We start from the raw sequence: 19,881 nt of genomic DNA on the forward strand, positions 1-19,881 counted from the left end.
GAACCAAACCCAGTTCACTTAAAGTGAACCAGGACAGGAACTAGCCGAATGTGACCTCAGTCCGTTTGGTGTTCACAATATGGTGGACTCAAAAGAGAACCCAGTATAGTATTTGTTGAGAATAGTGGATATAGGTGTAGCGTCTGGTACAGGTCATTTTAGATTTCATGTCTCAGGCACTCTAAATTTCAACAGCTACTCCTCAATTAACCGATGAGCAACCCAGTTTTACACACACACCTGGCTCCAGAATGTCTGGAGCCTACACAAAGACCAGATAACCCCATGTGGCTCCTCCGATTGAACTCATAGGGGCCCTCAAACAGAACACACACACACACACACACACACACACACAAAACACAATGAGACATTCTGTTTACTAATAAAACCCGAAGATAAGATACTCTAAGGTTCTCATTCTTATAACCCTTTTTGTAATGGTTTCTTCTTTTAAGGAAGGCTTGCCTGCCTTAAAATTATTTGCTCCTTACTTTCCTGACAAGGGTGTATTTTATTCATGTGTCAGAAACAACATTGTATTTAACATCAGTTATACTCCCATTACTGATCATGGCATGTTAATGTATACCTGTTCTAATGCTGTATGCCCCTTTAAGGTCTGATGTCAGAATGTATACGAAGCTATCGTTTTCTTTTTACTTCCCTAATGAAAGTGCATCTTGTTTTGTGTTTCATTTTGTTTCTTTGCCTTTATAAGAACACAATATCGTATTAACCTCAGTTACCCTTCGATTACTGATTTGTGTATGTAATGTACCACTGCCTTTATACCGTCATTACCCTTCATGTTTAGTATCCAAATGACCACAAAATGATCAGTTACTCGTTTTTTTAAACAACGGTGTATTTTATTTGAGCACGAAAGGCGCCATACCGTCTTAATACACCCTGGATCAAACTTTAAAGTCATCTAAAAGTTTGATAGCTAAACCACGCCCACAGACACCTGAAACAAAGGGAGTTTTTCCCTCCAAAATCCTGACCGAAGTATTGGTCATCTCCCCAAAGATGGGTGGAGTTCGCGACCTTTGAATTGTCACAAACACCACTAATCCGTGGTCAGACTTTCGGAACAGCTTGGAGACGACTCCATCTTCCTTCAATGAGGTTCCAGCAAGCTTCACTTCCAAGAACGACAACTGCTCTGATCTTCAGGAGAACTTGGAAGAACGTCTGACCCCACCCTAACTGACCTTCAGAGATTTCTCTGTTGCATCCGGACTCTTGTGCAGTAAGCCAGTGCAAGTAACCGTTTCCTTTACCAACCAATTTAGATGCGTGATGTTAAGTAGGAATCTTTCATTGAATCATAAGGTGAATTTAAGTTTCTGTGACGATTTCCCAGTTAGGGTGTGATTAATTTTTGAGTCTAAGCTTGCCATTCCTTTCCTTCATTTCTCTAATTTCTTCTTTCCAGTCTCTTCCTCACTTTCCCCAATTTTAATTTCTTTTGTTTTATTTTATTTTAATCTTCGTTTTCCCTATTTCTTTTGTTTGTTTGTGTAGTTAGTTTATGTTGTGTTTGTCTCATTCAATAAATGCCATATTTTTGTGCCAAATAAGTGATTGTCTCTGAGTATCGCTCACAAATTAAGGTACCTGCAATATCTGGTCTGAACTACATGCTCTATTGAGTTAATTTAATTTAAATTACGGTTTAAAGTAAAAGGCGAAGCTAATCTTTCTTGGCCAGGAAGATACCGCTTTCATAGAATTAATAAAGGTTACATGGACTGTTCGCCGGACGAACAGACCAAATAAGCGTAACGTTAATTCCATTACCGTTAATTTCAACTTAGATTAGAATATTTAGAAGTCACTATAACACGTTACAGTTACTTATAAATATTTACCTTGCTTCGCAAGCCAAAATCGCTACATAGGAATGCCATCCTTTTTCCAAATATCAATAAGTGCACAGCTTTCTTCATAAGACCACACGACTCCGACATGCTATTGCGAAAAGTTTTGTGTTTTCAGCAGTCACGGTGACGGAACACGGCTGCAGGTATGGCAAGCCTCCAGGGCCATTTGGCGAATCGAAACACAAAGCATCATTCTCTGATCATCAGACCTCATTGCTTTCACATGTCACACACAAATCGAACCACAAACGAACCGTACTCAGACCACCTCCGCAGGTGGTCTGAGTGCAGTTCGCTTCTGGGTCCTCTTAAGGGGTCTCAGATCACATGGTCTGTTCACATATACACACTGAACCACTCCGAGAGCGTTTGAAGGTCTCAAATGAACTAGGTGTGAAAATACCCTTAATTTCAGTTTCAGTAATTAAGTATTTCATGACATCGGATAGAACTGTGGGTACTGAATAATATGTTGACATGATGTTTTATTTAGCTGAAGTTCATTCCACTCCAATAACCCATCCTTCTTACAGACTGTGTGTGTTGCACAAAAGGTTAGATACCTTACACGCTGCTAATGAATCAAACACTTGAAAAAGAATCCATGTACTATTTATTTACTCCTTATTCATATATTTCTATCTAATGTACTTCAACAGGCTTTGTCATACTTCCTGTTCTTAGTGTGCTGTGATCAGCTTTATCACTGGAGCGACTCACCATTGTCCTCCTCCACCACAGCATCAATTTCCTCCTCTCCATTAATTGCCTCCACCACACCATTTATTATCTCCTCCTGCTCTCCGTTCACCATCCAGATAAGCACCTGTGGGAAAACTTTACATATTCTGCATCTAATGACTAATTACATGATAATCAATAATTATTCTGTCCAGGACTCCATGTCCTTCACAGTTGTGCTACCTGACTTACAATTGATGTAACCCTTGTGGGCAGATAGAATGTTTCCCATTTCGAGAATTGTCCTGGAAATAAAGAGAGAGACAGAGAGAGACAGAGACCAACACACAGAGAGAGAGAGAGACAGAAAGACAGAGACTTTTTTCCTTTATTTGCACAAGTTGTGTTAAACAACAATCAGCATGACTCAATAACTATATAAATATGTAAATAAATAAATAAGACTATTAAAATAATCCAAATTAACTGATAATAATAATCATCAGCTTAGCTCTGGTGCAAAGCTTAGTTCTCCTTCAATAACAGCGCATAGAACATTGTTACAACACCACACTGAATGAAACGTGCAAGTTATTCATACTTTTATAGAAATTAATATCCATCAGTACTCTTGAGTTAATAAGTCTGGAGCAGATTAGTTTAGACTCAGTCTGTATTATGAGCAATTTTGTTTTTTCCGCTCAGGTATATTGAGAGAGAGAGAGAGAGAGAGAGAGAGAGAGAGAGAGAGAGAGACAGAGAGACAGAGAGACAGAGACAGACAGAGAGCGAGACAGAGAGAGACAGAGAGAGAGAGAGACAGACAGAGAGAGAGACTGAGAGAAACAGGGAGAGACAGACAGAGAGATGGAGAGAGAGATCGAGAGAGAGAAACACAGAGAGAGAGACAGAGAGATGGAAAGAGAGAGAAACACAGAGAGAGATGGAGAGAGAGATGTAAGATTTCAGGATCTTTACAACTACTTAATGTCTCACTTCAGGTCTGTATGAAAACATGGCTGTAGCTGAGAGCAGAGAACTTTCTGGAACCCCGTTATTATCATCTGAACAGCATTAAAGCAGACCGCGTGCCATATGACGGTCAATCATGACAGTTGACAGAGACACAGATCTCACAGCAATTAAACATGTCTTACTAACACTAACACGCTGAAAACAACCTTTTTTTCAAAAGCAGTTTTTGAAATATAATGGTCAATCAGCCGATCTCTATACGTTGAACGCCTCAGGCGACCGCATGAGGTATAAGAGGAAACCCCGTAGAAGTGTCCCACCGATAACATTCCCTCCCCAAACAAATTCCCAAAGAAAAGTTCTGTTACTTTCAAAGCTATATTCTAGTGAACAATAATATAGGAACAAAATTTTATGGAGTTCACTAAACCATTCTTTCTGCAAAAAATAGGAAGATATAAAACATGAATAAACCAATCTCAAAAAAATTAAAATTATATATATATATACACAGAAGGAAGGGTTACCAAGAACCAAGGGTCAGGTTAAATCAATGAGTTTGTTTTTTACACCAGTTACACTTACACAAGGCTTCCACATCTCAGTAGCCATTCCCTAAGTGTCCAATACAGTTTCCTGATATTACAAAACTGATGGAGTTTATAAACACCACATTATTCCACCTGGTGTTATACGACACACCTTGATCATAATTTTGCCAACGCAAAGTTTCTCCAACCTTTTGGAGTCAATAGGAGTATTTTTAGGGTCAATACAAATTAATTTCCCACGGGGAGCCTGTGTCTCAGGTGTCATCGGGCATCAAGGCAGGATACACCCTGGACGGAGTGCCAAAGCATCGCAGGGCACACACACTTTCTCATTCACTCATGCAATCACACACTAGAGACAATTTTCCCCGAGATGCCAATCAAACTACTATGCATGATTTTGGACTGGGGGGGACCGGAGTACCCAGAGGAAACCCCCGAGGCACGGGGAGAACATGCAAACTCCACACACACAAGGCGAAGGCAGGAATGGAACCCCGACCCTGGAGGTGTGAGGTGAACGTGCTACCCACCAAGCCACCGTGCACCCTATTTCCCAACCAGACAACTCAAAATAATATTTATTTATTTATTTATTTATTTATTTATTTATTTGTTGAAACACAAAAAAAGTGTTTAATTAAACTACTAGATTCCCTGTTGACATTATTTCTACAGATAATAAGTTTCCTTACACTGGGTTGTTGTTGTTTTTTTTTTTTTTTTTTTAGCAATTTCTACATTTTTTAATCGATTTCCCAAATTGAGAATAATAAACCCAGATCACATACACAGAGTTATTGATCTACACCTATCATGCTAACGTTAGCTACATTAGCTAACCTTAGCCACTTAGCTAGCGTTAGCTACATTAGCTAACCTTAGCCCTTAGCTACCGTTAGCTACATTAGCTAACCTTAGCCACTTAGCTAGCGTTAGCTAGATTAGCTAACCTTAGCCACTTAGCTACCGTTAGCTACATTCATCAATACATTCCACAATCAGCTTCATATCTATAAGTACTGCATTATCAGGACTGTCAGTCATCACATCATCTGTATATATTACACACTACTGCTGCTGTATAGTGTACAAAAGCATACTATTACACAATATTGTTATTTACACTCCCACACGTTATGTACATAACTGATCTGTTACATATTCTATATTCATATTTAATACTCATTCTGTCTATTGTATCACATCTGTATTTCTTGTATAGTCTGTAATATCTTGTATAGTATGCATGGTAGTGTTATTTATTTTTGTATTGTATGCATGGTAGGTTGATTGGCATCTCTGGAAAATTGTCAGTAGTGTGTGAATGAGTGTGTGTGTGTGTGTGTGTGTGTGTGTGTGTGTGTGTGTGTGTGTGTGTGTGTGTGTGTGTTTGCCCTGCGATGGGTTGGCACTCCGTCCAGGGTGTATCCTGCCTTGATACCCGATGACGCCTGAGATAGGCACAGGCTCCCTGTGAGCCGTATACAGTATAGTGTTATTTATGTCTATATTGTACAGTATAGTGTTATTTATGTCTGTATTGTATAGTGTAATGTTATTTATGTCTGTACTTTTGAGAGTCACAAACATCTGGAACCAAATTCCTTGTCTGTGTCGACTCACTTGGCCAATACACGTGATTCTGATCCTGATCCTGATTCTGATTCTGTAGGACTGGGTGGTAAATAGCCAATCTGGAATCAGGATAGAACTAAAACTAGCCTATAAGCAGCAGGAGGTGAGACTTGTGCACATACAGACGTAGGTAGAAAAATAACACGTCTAGAACTTAGGGAGTTCCAACATGGCAGGTATGCAGGTGAGTAGCAGAACTGTAGTAAACAAATCGAGTTAATTCAAAGGTTAGAGGGAGATGTTCATTACAATTCAGAACTGTCAGTCATCACATCATCTGTATAATTTACACACACTACTGCTGCTGTATATTGTATAAAAAGCATAATATTACACAATATTGTTATTTACACTACCATGTACTTTATGTACATAACTGATCTGTCATATTCTATAGTCATATTTAATACAGAATATATAACAGATCAGTTATGTACATAAAGTGTGAGAGTGTAAATAACAATATAGTGTAATATTATACTTTAGTACAATATACAGGAGCAGTAGTCTGTAATATATACAGATGATGTGATGACTGACAGTCCTAATAATGCAGCACTTATAGATATGAAGCAGTGAATGTAATGATGGTGAGGTGTTAATCAGTGTGATTGTCTGGGGAAAGAAACTGTTCCTGTGTCTGGCAGTTTTAGTAAACAAAGTTCTGTAGCGCCTGAGAGAAGGGAGGAGCTGAAAGATGTTGTGTCCAGGGTGTAAAGGGGCAGTGGTGATTATTACTGCCCGGTTTCTGGTTCTTGTTTCGTACAAGTCCTGGGAGGTGGGCAGGGGGGCATCAGTTATTATTTCTGCTGTTTTTACTGTGCGGTGCAGTCTGTTCCTGTCCTGTTTTGTTGCTACACCAAACCAGATGGTGATGGATGTGAACAGGACAGATTCAATGACTGCAGTGTAGAACAACATCAACAGCTCCTGTGGCAGACCAAACTTCCTTAACTGATGTAGAAAGTACATCCTCTGCTGGGCCTTTTTGATGATGGTGTTTATGTTGGACTCCCATTTCAGGTGTTGAGAAACTTGAAGGTCTCCACAGATGACACCAAGCTGGTGGCTATTGTGTGTGTGTAGGGGGTGGGGGGTGGGGGTCTTGGGGGGTCTTTCCTAAAGTCCACTATCATCTCCACAGTTTTGAGGTGGGAGAAAAATGTGAATTTTTTACCCACATTAGAATATTTATCCATGGTGAGACTAATCATGAGGGTGCTTTTGTTTTGTTTTCTTTTAGAAATGCTAGCAAATCATTTAAAGAATGAACTGGGAAGCACCTTTTTTGTTGTAGAAATGTTTTGTGTTTTGTTCAATATTCAATTTTTTTTTTTACTCAATTGTGTGAATTAATTTTATTCCTTTTTGATGTATAAATCTTAGTTCTGTAAATAACCTAAGAAAGTGTTTAAATAAGACTGAACACATTGTATAACACTCGTTAATAAGGAGACTGGAAAATTAATTACCTGAGCAGCTTGAAGTGGTTCACAAACTTTTAAGAGCTGCACATTAGACTGAGGATTGACTGCTGAATCAGAACTTGGTGGTGTTTTTCTTCCTTACAGCTAGTACCAAGGGGCGGGGTGTACATAATTATGCACTCAGCTATATTTATTGTTTCTATATTTATTGTTTCTCTTTCTAGAGACGGTTGCGGAATGAATGGTTGGCTTTGCAGAATGATCCACCTCCTGGAATGACTCTAAAAAGAAGAAGAGTTCAGAATACAACCACAGAGTAGGGGCTTGTTTCTGGTTTTATGTTACGATTTATACAGCAAGGTTTTCACTGTTATGGATGCAGTGGTTTCTTACACACAGAGCATTGATGAGTGTGTTTATTCAGTTTTGGCAGTTTCTCACTTGCATCTTGTATCCAGGTGGGTTATAGAACTGAAAGGCTCTCCTCGAACCCAGTACGAGGGCCAGAAGTTCCAGCTTCTCTTTACATTTGGCAGCCGATACCCGTATGAACCTCCTCAGGTGAACCTCAAAAGTGTCAGTGCTCACACTGTTTTTAATCACTTCTTCATGTGCCCTCCATCTTGACTTCTGTCCTCAATGTCATACAGGTCATGTTTACTGGCAAGAACATTCCGGTCCATCCGTACGTCGACAGCAACGGACACATCCGTCTGTCCAATTTAACAGAGCACTGGATTCCAGTTCTGACTGTCCGGTCCTGGTGCTTTAGCATTATCAGCATGCTATGCATTGCGAGTGTGAAGGTCTGTCTCACATTGATATAAACCTGAATTGAACAGTCTAACAGCCGCCACTGCTGCAGCTTGTTAGGCTCGACCGGTTTTCTACTGGTGCATATAACTAGTAGAAACTGGTCTGGTCAGGTATGGGATGAACTCGAGTCTCCAGAGTTTATAATGTGTCCTCTAGTGGTAACTTAAAGATCTGTTTTTTTCCCCATATGTTTCATTCATGGCAGCATTTTATTAATAGTGGGGGGTTTGTGTAAAGTGCTTTTATTTTACAGAAATAACACAAAAAGGTGGTTGAAATGGTGGTGGTTTTTTGTTGTGTTTCTGAGTTCTGCTCTTCTCTCTGTAGCGTCGTCCACCCAATAACTCCTCTGACGTACAAACATGTAATAACTCCCCAAAGAAGAGAAAGTGGTGGTGTTGGTGGTAGCACGGTGAGTGATCTGTTCACAGCTGTTATTTCCTTTTTGTACAGTAACCCAGCGTGCTGTTTTTTATGTCTCCTTACAGATGACACGTGTTAGTAGTATGGGGACTTTTAGCAGTTATAACCAGGCTCACACACAGTACACTGGCAGTTTTCAGTCCAACGGGAATATGAGCGGACCTCTTTAGAGAAACGGCGTTTTGGGAGCGTTACACTTCAGCAAGCTAAAAAAAACCTGATCTGACTAAAGGAATGTAAAACTCCACGTGTGCTCATTGAGAAACACAGATGATGCGTGTGCTTAGAGGGTTTATAGATGGTGGGATTAGCGCAGGATCACTTTTTACCTCTTTTCCTCTGACCCAGTGGAGCCGGTACTGGTTCTGGGATCCGGTTAGGGATTAGTTTACCGAGCGCCGTTCATCTGCAGTGCATCATGATTACTTATTTATTCTGAACCTGTAACTGCGCATTAGGATTAGCAATATGGCTTCCTTACAGTTTGTTCCTTGGACAATAATTCTGCATCTTTCTTTTAGCCGTTTGTTACAATAACAAAGCAGCAAACAGCTCGACTTCCTCACAACATCACCCACAAGCTCTCACTACTTTGGTCCTCGTGTTTAGTTGAGTGTCTCATTGTCATTCTCATTATTCACAGGTTCTGAATAAGCCTCACCACCAGGACTGGCACTGGCACCATATCAGCAGACAAGCAGTTGTTTTTTTTAATTTATTTTTCTACTTCTTTCTTTCCAGGTTGATGTTTTGTGCAATGATTAAGTCTTTGTGTAAAGGCAGTCAGTCCAGGCATGTCAATTATATAACGGAATAAAACATTTATTTTAGATGAGTAGATAAATGTAAGACTTGCTTTTGCAAAACCATTTTTTATAAATAATAAACCTTCTTTTTCTGTATGCACTCAACCAGCTAAGGGTTTTTGTGTCTCTGTTTTGTGTGAATTTATTTTATTTATTTACTTTATTATGACTCCGCCCCCATTAGGCTCCACCTCCAGCTATTTAAAGCTGTATTTGTATCTAAAAGTCGTTGTTGTTGACCATCGAACCTGAAGCACAGAATTAACAGTAAAACTAAACCCTGAACCACGTGAAATTTCTGGTTTGCAGAATTTGCCATTGTGTGTAGCTCTGATTTCACAGAGAATCACTCTCTGTAGCAAGAGCTGACTTAAGAGACAAACCCCAGTGCACCAATATTGGCACATGGCGGAAAGGCATTGTGGGTAATGTAGGGAGCTACAGGTCAAAATGGAGCTACAGGACAAAAGAGGTTTAATTTGAAAATGGATTTTCTTTAAAAGACTAAAATCAGTCAGCAAATGTGTGTCAGCATTTAACCTTTAATGTTCTCTGTGTACTGCAGAGTGAAGGCTTGCTTCAGTTCTCATGTTGTAGCAGAGGTGCGAGTCACACATGTTCAAGTCACAAGTAAGTCTCAAGTCTTAACCTTCAAGTCTCAAGCAAGTCCGACCCATTTTTTGAGAGAGTCAAGTCAAGTCACTGCTTCGTGTCAAGCAATCCAAGTCAAGTCATAGCTTGAGTCAAGCAAGTCACTGGCAAGTCATACGTACTGTATGTTTGATGATTTAAGTACAATGGTTACTTTGCATCCAAATGGCATTTTTTGAACAGGCATTCCCTTTTAATGGGACATGAACACATCCTTAAATTAGATCCTTCCTTTTTAACAACAGAATAACAACAGCAATCACATCAATCAAAAAACTTAACTATTGGGGAGAGAGAGAGAGAGAGAGAGAGAGAGAGAGAGAGAGAGAGAGAGAGAGAGAGAGAGAGAGAGAGAGAGATATGATTGGAGTGAGTGTAAATTATTAATTAAAGGGATAGTTCACCTAAAAATGAAAATTCTGTTATCTTTTTCTCACCCTCATGATGATACCTGTATAAATTTCTTTGTTTTGATGAACACGGAGGAAGATATTTTAAGGAATGTTTGTAACCAAACCATTCATGAACCCCCTTCATTTCCATAGTGGGGAAAAAAGAATACTATGGAAGTGAAGGGGGTTCATGAATGGTTTGGTTACAAACATTCCTTAAAATATCTTCCTCCGTGTTCATCAAAACAAAGAAATTTATACAGGTAACATCATGAGGGTGAGAAAAAGATAACAGAATGTTCATTTTTAGGTGAACTATCCCTTTAAATTGAATGTGTGTGACTCGAGCATATGACTCGAGTCCCCCATCTCTGTGTTGTAGACATTTTCCTTCAACTGGATCTGGACCTGTTTCTAATATTATTTATATAAGTTCTGCAACATATAATTGAATTCTACACAATTTTGCAGATCACTTAAACAGCACTGTTACTGTTCAGCAATATATTTCATTTTAAAGTATAGCTTGGGGGCAATAATTAAAATAACCACTTGACCCTTCTATTAAATTCTGATTGAGGCTTTTGAGGTGTAACAGGTGAATGCTTTATAATTTGGTCTGACACTTTGTTTATTATTATTATTATTATTATTATTATTATTATTATTATTATTATAAGATGAACATGGAGTGACAAAATTCCCCTGTATTTCCCACTGGTTCCTCTAGAGGGCAGTATCAATAAGCACACCATTTGCAAATTATAGTGTTAGAAATTATTTTAAGTGACGTTACATACAGCTATGTACAGTGACCCAGACTCAGAATTTGTTCTCTGCATTTAACCATTCCAAAGTGCACACACACACCATGAACACACACCCGGAGCAGTGGGCAGCCTTTTATGCTGCAACGCCCGGGGAGCAGTTGGGGGGTCGTTGCCTTGCTCACGGGCACCTCAGTCAAGGGCAACTCAGTACGAGACTCGAACCCACAACCTTAGGGTTAGGAGTAAAACTCTCTAACCATTAATCAGTTCAAAAAGAAATTTAGGTTATCACAATGATAGAGAAAAAAATGTTTGATTACTCTTTAACTAGTAAAATACAATTTTCAACTAAAACTTTTTTGTATAGCGCTTTTAACAATGTCTCAAAGCAGCTTTACAGAAATTTTGCAAAACGTTTTTTGGGGTTTGTTCATTCTCACACAATCAACACAGAAAAAGCGTTCCTTAAGGGTTCATAGCTTAAAGAACAGGTCTGTATCTGCGGACAGGAGCCTGCAATGAAAGAGCTGCGAGTGTGTGTGAGTGAGTGTGTGTGTGTGTGAGTGAGTGTGTGTGTGAGTCTGTGTGTGTGTGTGGGAGGGAGTGTGTGCGTGTGCTTGTGTGTGTGTGCATGTGTGTGTGTAGTCCAGTGTTGAACTGTTGAAGTTGAGTGCAGTGTGTAGCATACCATATTGTGGAAGTATGCTCTATGCTGTGTTAGTTATGGCTGTTAATTAGTCTGATGGCCTGAGGGAAAAAGCTATCCCTCAGTCGACTGGTGCGGGATCGGTTGCTGTGGAGACGTCTTCCTGAGGGGAGAAGAGAGAGCAGTCTGTGGGATGGGTGGCTGGAGTGAGTCATTAGTGATCCTTCGAGCTTTTCTTATACACCGCCTGGTGTAGATGTCCTGGAGGGAGGGAAGCTCACTTCCAACAATGTGGCTGGCAGATCGCACCACCCTTTTCAGGGCTTTACGGTTGCCAGCGGTGCTGTTTCCAAACCAGGCAGTGATGCAGCCCGTCAGGATGCTCTCTATAGTGCAGGTGTAGAATGTGCTGAGGATGCTGGGGCTCATTCCAAACTTCCTCAGCCGTCTCAGGAAGAAGAGGCATTGGTGTGCTTTCTTCAGCACTGCGTCAGTGTGTGGGGCCCAGGTGAGATCCTCACTGATGTTAATGCCCAGAAACTTGAAGCTGCTCACCCGCTCCACAGGTGTCTTGTCGATGGTGATGGGTCTGTATTCTCTGCTCTGTCTCCTGAAATCTACCACCAGCTCCTTGGTCTTGTCAATGTTTAGTGAGAGGTGGTTCTCCTGGCACCATTTAGTCAGGGTGCTCACCTTTTCTCTGTAGGCCGTCTCATCATTGTCAGTGATCAGGCCTATCACCGTTGTATCATCAGCAAATTTGACGATGACCTTGGAGCTGTGTGTGGCTGTACAGTCGTGTGTATACAGGGAATACAGGAGTGGGCTGAGAACACAGCCCTGAGGAGCACCGGTGTTGAGGATCAGCGGGGATGAAGTATTGCTGCCCATTACATTATATATATAATAGTTCTATTTATACTTATACATACATATACATATATAATTACATACTGTATATAATGTGTAGTGTGCATTGTAAATATGTCTAGTAGTACATTGTGTGTACTGACTATGTATGAGCACATTGCATCCTTTCCACATTCTCACATTTCACCTGGTACTAAGCATTTTGCACATTTTTCAATTGTATGTAAATTGTTCTAATTTCTGTTTCTTAACTACTGTATGTAAATGGTTCTGCAATTTCTGGAGCTTGCTCCCAAGAATTTCACTCACCATGGCAATTTTTTACCCACATTAAAATATTTATCCATGGTGAGACTAATCATGAGGGTGCTTTTGTATTGTTTTCTTTTAGAAATGCTAGCAAATCATTTAAAGAATGAACTGGGAAGCATCTTTTTAGTTGTAGAAATGTTTTGTGTTTTGTTCAATATTCAATCTTTTTTTTTTACTCATTTGTGTGAACGAATTTTATTCCTTTTTGATGTATAAATCTTGGTTCTGTAAATAACCTAAGAAAGTGTTTAAATAACTATAAGACTAAAAGACTGAACACATTGTATAACACTCGTTAATAAGGAGACTGGAAAATTAATTACCTGAGCAGCTTGAAGTGGTTCACAAACTTTTAAGAGCTGCACATTAGACTGAGGATTGACTGCTGAATCAGAACTTGGTGGTGTTTTTCTTCCTTACAGCTAGTACCAAGGGGTGGGGTGTACATAATTGTGCTCTCAGCTATATTTATTGTTTCTATATTTATTGTTTCTCTTTCTAGAGACGGTTGCAGAATGAATGGTTGGCTTTGCAGAATGATCCACCTCCTGGAATGACTCTGAAAGAAAGAAGAGTTCCGAATACAACCACCGAGTAGGGGCTTGTTTCGGGTTTTATTTTACGATTTATACAGAAAGGTTTTCACTGTTATGGATGCAGTGGTTTCTTACACACAGAGCATTGATGAGTGTGTTTATTCAGTTTTGGCAGTTTCTCACTTGCATCTTGTATCCAGGTGGGTTATAGAACTGAAAGGCCCTCCTCGAACCCAGTACGAGGGCCAGAAGTTCCAGCTTCTCTTTATGTTTAGCAGCTGATAAACGTTTGAACCTCCTCAGGTGAACCTCAAAAGTGTCAGTGCTCACACTGTTTTTGATCACTTCTTCATGTGCCCTCCATCTTGACTTCTGTCCTCAATGTCATACAGGTCATGTTTACCGGCGAGAACATTAAGGTCCATCCGTACGTCGACAGCAACGGACACATCCGTCTGTCCAGTTTAACTGAGCACTGGATTCCAGTTCTGACTGTCCGGTCCTGGTGCTTTAGCATTATCAGCATATTATCCAGCTGAAGGTACAGTTTGCCAAAACACACATCTGCTCACCGCTTTCTTACAGCATATTTTATTTATATAGAGTTAAACATATGATAAAGAGTTTTATTTATTTATTTTAAACTAAGGTCAGGATCAGAGCTGGAGCTTATGAATCCCAATTCATATAAAATCCAACGGCATATATTTATTTGTACAATAATAATAATGATAATAACTATTACTGTTGTTATTATCATTATTATTATTGGTCCGAGTCGATGACGCGCTTGTCTTCGCGGGCTGCTGTTGGTCAATAGTGCGCATGCGCAGTGCCGTTGTTGTTGACAGTGGCGGCAAGATGGCGGCTATCGGAGACGCTTCAGGCCCGGGGCTGAACGGGTTAATTCAACAGTTTACTGCCATTACTGGTAAATATGTGGATTATTTCTAGATTGTTGAGGTTTCCGGGTTTATAAATGTTCCATCTGCGAATGAAAAGAATTGTGTTTGTTAGTAAAAACAGTGAGTTTGTGGAGAAGCTGCAGATGCTTCAGTGCCTGAGCCTCAGTGTGCGCGCGCAGGTGGAGAAAAGGAGCTGAAAGTCATTTAACCGCCTTTTAATGTAGACAACAGGGACAATAAACACACTGTAAAGTCATGTGTGTACAATAAAGTTCTGTAGATGGTGTACACAGGTTCCCACAGTGTAAATAAACTCGTAGACAGATAAACATCCTCCTGCTGCCTCTAGAACACCCCTTAGTGTTGTTACAGCCTTTATAACTGGTGGTAATGTTACAGCCTGTTCATAAAGCCTTTATAACTCACAGCCTTTATAACACACAGCCTTTATAACTGGTGTTAACGCTACACCCTGTTCCTGTGTACTACTACTACACACGTGTACACATCCCATCACCTTCTCTGTCTGTCAGCAGCAGCAGCGACGTGAACAACATGGCGGCGTGTAAAACACACGCATATTTCATCCAACTCACAAATCACGTCTTTAATGTTGTTTTTGCGTTTTAATGGCCATTAAAAACAACACGGTCCTGCACGTGTGTATACACTGTGTACTGAACGGGTGGGAACGGAACAAATGGCACGTTTTCAGTCTCGACTTTCACTTAATGTCGCTTTTAAAGCCGTTTCGGATTTTTTTTTTTAGACTCGCCGCTTCTTTTCGTCACACAGACTCGGTGTGGCGCTTCTGCGCATGCGCCGAATGACGCCGGGTCTGCGCATGCGCAAGTCTCATGTGGGTCTTAAAATATGCTATTATTACATTCATAATTATAATATTATATAAAATACTTTAAAATAATGTATGTAATAATGATCATGATGCGTAGTTCTACTGTAATCAGTCGCATTCATCGTGACAGGGAAGTCTTATAAATATAAAGAAGCAGTTTTAAATGTTTTACACTAATGGACAAAAAATGACAAGACAATACACAGAAACAGCACAGTGTAAATACTGTATGTTCAGCAATATTGTGTGTGCAGTAATACTATAATAAACACAGTGTTATAGCAGCAGTTACATGAGATAATGTAAAGTATGGTGCGAACCAGCAAACGACTGAAATGTTAGACAGTGTGTGTGCAAAGAGCAAAAAAGTGTGCAAAAACAGCATGTAAACAGGTTGATGGATGTATATTGGGAGTGTGTGTATTTGGTGTAGGTCTGTGCAGTCCATACAGATGATATGTGTGTGTGTGTGTGTGTGTGTGTGTGTGTGTGTGTGTGTGTGTTGTGCTCAATTCAGTTCAGTTATTAATGAGTCTGATGGCTTGTGGGAAGAAACTGTTACACAGTCTGGTGGTGAGGGCCGAATGCTTCGGTACCTTTTTCCAGACGACAGGAGGGTGAAGAGTGTGTGTGAGGAGAAGAGGGGGTGTGTGAGGGGTGTGTGAGGAGAAGAGGGGGTGTGTGAGGAGAAGAGGGGGTGTGTGGGGAGAAGAGGGGGTGTGTGATCGGTGTGTGGGGAGAAGAGGGGGTGTGTGGGGAGAAGAGGGGGTGTGTGAGTGGTGTGTGGGGAGAAGAGGGGGTGAGTGTGGGGTGTGTGTGGAGACGAGGGGGTGTGTGTGTGGTGTGTGGGTAGAAGAGGGGGTGTGTGAGGGGTGTGTGGGGAGAAGAGGGGGTGAGTGAGGGGTGTGTGGGGAGAAGAGGGGGTGAGTGAGGGGTGTGTGGGGAGAAGAGGGGGTGAGTGAGGGGTGTGTGGGGAGAAGAGGGGGTGTGTGAGGGGTGTGTGAGGGGTGTGTGGGGAGAAGAGGGTGTGTGTGAGGGCTGTGTGGGGAGAAGAGGGGGTGGGTGTGTGTGTGTGTGTGTGTGTGTGTGTGTGTGTGTGAGGGGTTCACATCTAATCTAGTTTCGGGGGAAGCAAGCCAGTGATTTCTGTGCTGGTGCTGGTCCCAAGCCCAGATAAATAAAGAGGGTTTTTTCAGGAAGGGCATCTGGCATAAAAGGTGCCAAATGAAACATGGGGGTGGAATGAGGACGTACAGGACAGCAGTCAGAGGAAGAGGCTAACTAAAAAGAAGTGGGACGTAGAAAGGACTGAAGAAAGAAGACAAGATTACAATGAATCAGCACAGAGTGAAGAGGGACGTGATGAAGACCAAACAGAAAGCATACGATGAGTGTTATGACAGTTTATAGACACGTGGGAAGGTGAGGAGAGTGTGCAGATTATTGAGACGGAGCGATAGAGATGGGATGGATGTGTAACATAAGCCCTATTCGGATGGGACTAGTTTTCCAAACGACGTTTGAGTTCGAATTCTTTCAGCCGACGTCTGTCATTTCATGTATGGTTTCGGATGGGACTAACATCTCTGTGTTTATTATGGAGGTAGGAGTGTCTGTGTTTTACATGTGGGCGTTGCATAAGTCCACATGTCCAGGATGCGTGGATTGTGTATGGTCAAAAAAAAAAAAAATAATGTAAAAAATGTTTAACATCATATGGTTTTATATAGAACTTCTTATACATCCACTGGAATAAATACGTTTTTATATATTTTTCACATTATGTAATTGACTATAGAAATGAAAGTACTGATATTACAGAAGCCAGTCTTAACAATTTACGTAACTCGGCTCTTCTTGTTGATTTCATTTTTTTATTTCTTCACAGGGTAACAAACACATTTCCATCCATTATTGGTGTGCAGAAAGCAGAAACCTGCATAGGGTTAATGCGCTAGGGTTAATACGGTAGTTGACGTTGACCAAAACAGACAAGAAAACGCGTTTTGGAAAAAAACATTTTCGGCAATCACAGACATTCGCATTCAGACGGGATTAGATTTCTCAGAGGAGCGCCGAGTTTGCTGAAAAACACTAGGTCATTTGCTCTGGGATTTGTGTGAGAAAAAGACAGACATGGCAGATTCGGACGGGATTAAAATCACAAAGTACGTCTGTGAAACTGAAATTTCTCTAACGACCCAATGTAAAACTAGTCCCGTCCCGTTATATAGGGCTATATAAGGGTGAATATTGTAGATTAGAAAGGAGGAGGTGAGGAAGGAAACGCGTTTACAAAACACAATACAGTCACAGCAGGACACACGATGAGAGCTTCTTAATGTGAAGTGGCGAGAGCTCGTGAATTTTATTAGATCTGATATCGTGTGATTGCAATATTTCCTGTTTCTGGCTCTGAAGATTTCTGGCATTTTTGTTTGTTAGGAGCCACGGAGAGCGTCGGGAGACACATGCTGGAGGCCTGTAACAACAACCTGGAGATGGCAGTCACCATGTTTCTGGATGGTGCAGGAGTTCCAGAGGAGCCGAGCACCAGCTCCAGTTCAGCCACAGCTTCGGGGAGCAGATGCCATACAGAGTGAGCATTAATTTAACACCTGGAAGTGCTGCTGTTACAGCACGTGTATTCACTTAATAACAGACGCCGTGTTTTTTAATCCTGACAGAGACGAAGTCCGAGCGCCGATCCCTCAGAAACAGGAGATCCTGGTGGAGCCGGAGCCGCTGTTTGGAGGTGAATCATGAAGAGATCCGTTTATTATTATCCGATAATCCTGTCAGTATGGCTGCATGGTAGTCTGACTATAATTATGATTTATTACTGGGAAATATAAACATAGTTGTTGTTACTTATTAGAATCCATTTTCCCGTCTATTTCAGTACATTACATAAGTGTATCATCAGACACCATTTCACACGTCCTTATTTAATCAACATTTCTTACCTTTACAAGACACTTTCATTTTATTCCAAATAAATCTTCATAAATTTATAAACCCAGACAGAACTGGCAGCTTGTTACCCTGAAAATCAGACATTCTGTAATTTTAATCATTATTTTTTCCCCCCGTCTCAGTGCCGAAGAGACGGAGACCCGCTCGCTCCATCTTTGATGGTTTTCGGGATTTCCAGACTGAAACCAGTAAGTTCCTAGAGCTGGTAAGATACACAGAACATTCACACAGGAGACCATCACATTACTCAGCTATGACATCAGAGCCTTCACACACATCACCGTTCTGTGAAGGAAAAAATAGTGAAGACTGCTTTTGGGTCTCTGGAGCACACCAGAGATCTTAAAGCAGCTTCTAGGCTTCAGCAAACACACTGAACAACAAACATACTGGAAAAGACACCAGTGCGAGTTCGAGGTGAAGGAAATCCTGTGTGTAGTGTAAGGAGTGTGTGTATAAGTGTGTGTGTGTGTGTGTGTGTGTGTGTGTGTGTGTGTGTGTGTACACATGTGATCGTCCAGTCAGACAGGAGCAGGAGCTGAGGAACGGAGGAGCAATGGATAAAAAGCTGAGCACTCTGGCTGATCTCTTCCGACCCCCGATCGAGCTCATGCACAAAGGCAGCTTTGAGACGGTGAGGACACACACACACACATACACTGCACACACCACATACACGCACACATGCGTGCACACACCACTGTAGCGATTTTGGCTCACGAAGCAAGGTAAATATTTATAAGCAACTATAACGTGTTATAGTGGCTTCCAAATATTTTAAGCTGAGTTGAAATTAACGTACTGGAATTAACGTTACGCTTTAACCTTTATTAATTCTATGAAGGCGGTATCTTCCCGGCCAAGAAAGATTCGCTCTCCTTTTACTGTATACCGTAATTTAAATTAAATTAACTTAATAGAGCATGTAGTTCAGACCAGATGTTGCAGGTACCTTAATTTGAGAGCGAGACTCAAGAGACAAATCACCTGTGGCTCAAAATTATGACATTTAATGAATGAGACAAACACAACATAAAACTAACTACACAAACAAACAAAAGAAATAGGGAAAACGAAAATGAAAGGAAAATAAAACAAAAGAAATTAAAATTGGGGAAAGGGAGGAAGAGACTGGAAAGAAGAAACTAGAGAAAGGAAGGAAAGGAATGGCAAGCTTAGACTCAAAAATTAGTATGATGAGTAACCGATAATTTTGTGGTCATTTGGATACTAAACATGAAGGGTAATGACGGTATGAAGGCAGCGGTACATTACATACATAGATCAGTAATCGAAGGGTAACTGAGGTTAATACGATATTGTGTTCTTATAAAGGCAAAGAAACAAAATGAAACACAAAACAAGATGCACTTTCATTAGGGAAGTAAAAAGAAAATGATAGCTTCGTATACATTCTGACATCAGACCTTAAAGGGGCATACAGCATTAGAACAGGTATACATTAACATGCCATGATCAGTAATGGGAGTATAACTGATGTTAAATACAATGTTGTTTCTGACACATGAATAAAATACACCCTTGTCAGGAAATTTTATATATATATAATATATATAGCAAATAATTTTAAGTCAGGCAAGCCTTAAAAGAAGAAACACATTTGAGGAGTAGATGTTGAAATTTAGGGTGCCTGGGACATGAAATCTAAAATGACCTGTACCAGACGCTACACCACACACACGCACACACATACATTGCACACACCGCACACACACCACACACACACACACACCACACATG

The 19,881-nt window shown here is 40.6% G+C and overlaps 3 protein-coding genes across 4 annotated transcripts in view; all 3 read left to right on the top strand.

Moving 5' to 3' along the window:
• Window positions 1–5,772: 5,772 nt before the first annotated feature.
• LOC113636900 (ubiquitin-conjugating enzyme E2 W-like) lies at window positions 5,773–9,311 on the top strand. Of its 2 annotated transcripts, none has more exons than XM_027137260.2 (6): window positions 5,773–5,918; window positions 7,386–7,477; window positions 7,620–7,722; window positions 7,812–7,967; window positions 8,305–8,389; window positions 9,044–9,311. In XM_027137260.2, the coding sequence occupies exons 1-5, from the start codon at window positions 5,904–5,906 to the stop codon at window positions 8,383–8,385; spliced, it is 447 nt and encodes a 148-aa protein (XP_026993061.1). In that variant the 5' UTR covers window positions 5,773–5,903; the 3' UTR covers window positions 8,386–8,389; window positions 9,044–9,311. The 2 variants fall into 2 exon arrangements, with proteins under 2 accessions (XP_026993061.1, XP_026993062.1); XM_027137261.2 differs by having other exon boundaries at window positions 5,889–5,910.
• Window positions 9,312–9,765: 454 nt separating this feature from the next.
• LOC125139955 (ubiquitin-conjugating enzyme E2 W-like) lies at window positions 9,766–17,734 on the top strand. The gene is given in 5 exon segments (XM_047806626.1): window positions 9,766–9,836; window positions 13,350–13,441; window positions 13,584–13,686; window positions 13,776–13,924; window positions 17,590–17,734. Coding segments are annotated over 4 exon segments (357 nt in total). The 5' UTR covers window positions 9,766–9,821; the 3' UTR covers window positions 13,923–13,924; window positions 17,590–17,734.
• The window catches only part of ubxn7 (UBX domain protein 7), a 12,980-nt gene continuing 7,267 nt past the window's right edge, over window positions 14,169–19,881 (top strand). The window contains exons 1-5 of the mRNA XM_027137240.2: window positions 14,169–14,314; window positions 17,590–17,743; window positions 17,832–17,899; window positions 18,243–18,308; window positions 18,642–18,754. Coding sequence (XP_026993041.1) covers window positions 14,209–14,314; window positions 17,590–17,743; window positions 17,832–17,899; window positions 18,243–18,308; window positions 18,642–18,754 — 507 coding nt within the window. The 5' untranslated portion in view covers window positions 14,169–14,208. The remainder of the gene's footprint in view (window positions 14,315–17,589; window positions 17,744–17,831; window positions 17,900–18,242; window positions 18,309–18,641; window positions 18,755–19,881) is intronic.

This window comes from Tachysurus fulvidraco, chromosome 22, assembly GCF_022655615.1.
Source record: "Tachysurus fulvidraco isolate hzauxx_2018 chromosome 22, HZAU_PFXX_2.0, whole genome shotgun sequence".
Classification (NCBI taxonomy): Eukaryota; Metazoa; Chordata; class Actinopteri; order Siluriformes; family Bagridae; genus Tachysurus; species Tachysurus fulvidraco.

What these genes read in the sequence shown, in the direction of transcription:
- LOC113636900 (XM_027137260.2), top strand. An exon ending in ACCCGTATGAACCTCCTCAG is followed by an intron (nt 7,723 to 7,811) that starts GTGAACCTCAAA and finishes AATGTCATACAG; the next exon opens with GTCATGTTTACTGGCAAGAA. An exon ending in TATGCATTGCGAGTGTGAAG is followed by an intron (nt 7,968 to 8,304) that starts GTCTGTCTCACA and finishes TTCTCTCTGTAG; the next exon opens with CGTCGTCCACCCAATAACTC.